This window comes from Ananas comosus, linkage group 7 (assembly GCF_001540865.1).
Source record: "Ananas comosus cultivar F153 linkage group 7, ASM154086v1, whole genome shotgun sequence".
Lineage (NCBI taxonomy): Eukaryota > Viridiplantae > Streptophyta > Magnoliopsida > Poales > Bromeliaceae > Ananas > Ananas comosus.
Window position 1 is genome coordinate 2,144,745 of NC_033627.1, and position 3,424 is coordinate 2,148,168.

Sequence of the window (3,424 nt, forward strand, 5' to 3'; positions counted from 1 at the left end):
CTAAAAGTAAGTATACTTAGAACTAAACTGAAATTCTTTTAAGAGTTTAAATACCACTAATATCGAACTAGAAAGCTCAAAGATGGAAAAGAAAAACTTTAAATAAAGTTGGGGGACTAGGGTGCAATTTACCCCTTAAGTAAAGTGAATGTGTTTTTTTTTTTTTGAGAAATAGATAGTAAGCTACCTGCTTCATTCATTAAGCGAAATGAACTAAGCATACGTGATGAAGACAGCTAGGGCCTCCTGAAAGAGCCGAAAAAATACAAGAAAGAAAACCCAAAATAAAGAACTCTACACCTACCGATTAAACAAAGTAAACAAGAAAAGCGGGATCGATAACGAAAATGAAGAAGTGGGGACTGAGCATGGAAGAAGGGACAAGCAAGGGCCAAAGGGCTCCATTCCAGACATTGGTCAAAGAAGCGACACGTTCAAGAGCCCGAATAGCATTGGAAAGCACCTTGCGGAAGATAGTGTTGTTGCGCTCAGTCCAGATGACCCACCAGATTGCCGCCAAACGGGTTAAACTTTTCGATCTCGTGGCGGCATTGGGTATGTTAGATGCATCTGTCCATAGCCTTCGTACATCCCCGGCATCCAATTCGCTTGCATCTGAACCTTCGTCACAAATACGGATGTATCTGACCAAGATACAGTCCCGGAACAGGTGGTCGCAGGTTTCTGGAAAGAACACGCAAAAAATGCAAAATTGATCCACCAGACACCCTCTGCGAATCATTCTGTCTGCGGTTAGCAGTCTCTTACGCAGCAGAATTCAAATAAAAACTTTGATTTTAACCGAAATTTTTAATCTCCAAAGATGCTCATACATTGGGGCAAGGACACTTCTGCACAGAAACAGAGCTATTGAGGGGCCTACAATAGCCATAGCCCTCCTCAACTTTTTTTAAAACTATATGAAGTCCCTAATTAGGGTACAATGAAAATTAAAATATTACCAAATTTAGAGGTCGAAAGTAATTTTTTTTTTATAAAAGCTTGTACCTTATTATAAATCCAACTTTTCTTATAATTTTATTTATAAAAAATAATTATTAAAATAAATAAATTATGCACCTACTCCAGGCTCCTTCCAAAATAATTTTTTTTTATAAACTTTTTTTTTTTTAAGAAATAGGCAGTATGTTACCCGCTTCGTTTACCACTTGCGCCAAAAACAATCAGTAATTTTTTTTTAAAATAATTTTTTTTATAGACTATTGATGCTCACAATTAGAACTAAAACTCATATTCCATTTGAAAAAGAAGCTAGTAACTTACTACAGTAAATGTAAAAATGACCATTATCTGTATATTCTGGTCTACATAAATATGCATACACAGGGCTTATCTAAACAGAGAGATTACTCCAAATCGTCCAAAACGTACGGCTTGTTTGAGATGTCAAATCTTATAATTTGCGTGGGCCCGGGCCTATTATTTTGATAGCAACAATTTTTTTTTTTTTCTTTTAACTTTGTTTTCATTGCTAGATAGTAGGATCTTTTATAGGTTGAAGCATACATATATATTATATATATATATATATATTTTTTTTGGTATCAGGCTTCGTACATTATTGAATACGAATTTATTATTTTCAGTAACCGTAAAAGTCACCAAAATTTGAAGTACGCTCTACAAATTATATATACACTTTCAGCGCATGCTGAAAGATCATGATAACTAATTTTAAACTATCTCAATAATAATTTATTTTAATATTTGAATTTTACTGACCGTCCCTAGCACAAATGGCAAATGGCTTGGTGGTTGGTACGCCCGAGACTCAAGTTCGAATCCTAGTTGATTCACATTTCCAGCTAAGTTTATTTCTAAATGCAATAAACGAAGCGGGTAGCATATTACCTTTTTCTCAAAAAAAAAAAGAAAAAACATTTGAAATTTAAATAATTGCAATAATAAACAAAGGGCAATTGAAAAAGGGCCATTATCCATTAATTTATCGCTAATATCTTATAAAGTGATCTATCAGCATTGTAATTGTGAAAATTTCTGCACAACAGATTTTTAGAGAAATTTTGGCCTAGTATGAAATATCGATTCGACTGATAAATCGAAGTTATTCTAATTACGAAAATCTTTTAAATGAAAAAGGAAAAAAAGAGAAGCAGCCCTGTCCAAAATTACACATAGACATCCTTAACCTCTTCTACAAGCCAAACTGCAAAAACATGTTGGGTAGGGAAAAGGAAAAAGAAAAAGAAAAATCTCTCTCTCTCTCTCTCTCTCTCTATATATATACACACGGCGAAGATCACGGAGAGATCGGCGAGAGAGAGATTGTGGAGAGAGCAAGTGAGCAACCGGCCATACCGCAACATGAAAGGCCGCAACCGGAGAGAGGCGAGAGACCGGAGAGAGAGAGAGAGAGAGAGCGCAGCGCGAGGCGAAAGTCGACACGTCACATTTGGGAGGCTCAACTTAATTTTATGTATTTGTTAGATAATAATAAAGGGTTTAATTATGTATTTGTTAGATATAATAATGAAGGGTGAGTGAGCACTGAGCAGGATTATCGGAGTGGAGGACCAGTAGCAGCTGAGCAGTCCAGGCGCGCAGAGTACTTGCCAATGGGTTTAGTCCAGATTGCTCAAAAGTATTAGCCCGAGGGAGTTACGTACCCCACATGTGATGTCGATTGTTTTTCTCAAGGAAGAGCTAGCACATGCCAAAAATGTTAGGTACAACAACGAAAGAAAGTTTTTTGCTGTAAAACGCATACAGTGCGTAGATTGTTTTCAGCAACACAAATTTACAACTCTTTTTTTTTTTTTTTTCTTCTTTTCCAAAAATAGGGTGTGCTTAATTAAGACATGTAGAAAGTTTCCTTCGTCTAAGGCTTAGTTTGATATTGAGTTTAATCTAACACTATAAGATAAAATGGAGCTGAGAAAAAATATATGAGGATATGCTTCTGCGTTCTCCGATGGGACCGCAGAAAATATATCGTAACCGACTAACCATAATATGCGGAACACAATATTACGTACGAAAACAAGTAGGGTATTTTTTCATCGTCATTTCTCACGGCACGTAACGCATGCAATCTCCCCGCAATATCAAACTAATTAGTCTAACTAAACTTGTGAGATCTTCCAGTATTATTATTATTATTGCTATTATTTATTTTTATTTTATTATTATTTTTTTATAGATAAATTTGGCTAGAAATATAAAATAATAAGTCTTTGAATTTAGAATCTCGAATACCAACCATTAAATCTATAGTTAACTACACTAGATGTTGTCAGTGTCTTTCAATATCACTATTGTCCTGTTAGCATAGTATAGATGTTTTCGTACTTTCAAGTTGTTTTCGATTATGAAACTTTTAAATCAATGATCGGCTTCAGCAAACTTGATCTAGAATATTTAGAATATTTAAAAAATAATTTTT

The 3,424-nt window shown here is 34.8% G+C and overlaps 1 protein-coding gene across 2 annotated transcripts; it reads right to left on the reverse strand.

Annotated features, from left to right (window-relative positions):
- LOC109713434 lies at positions 231-2,475 on the reverse strand. Of its 2 annotated transcripts, none has more exons than XR_002217102.1 (2): positions 2,341-2,475; positions 231-684 (listed from the first exon to the last, which is right to left on the reverse strand). XR_002217102.1 is itself a non-coding variant. In XM_020237515.1 (2 exons), exons 1-2 carry the CDS (start codon positions 2,346-2,348, stop codon positions 308-310), a joined length of 432 nt encoding a protein of 143 aa, XP_020093104.1. In that variant the 5' UTR covers positions 2,349-2,475; the 3' UTR covers positions 231-307. The 2 variants fall into 2 exon arrangements, 1 of the variants encoding a protein (XP_020093104.1); XM_020237515.1 differs by having other exon boundaries at positions 231-731.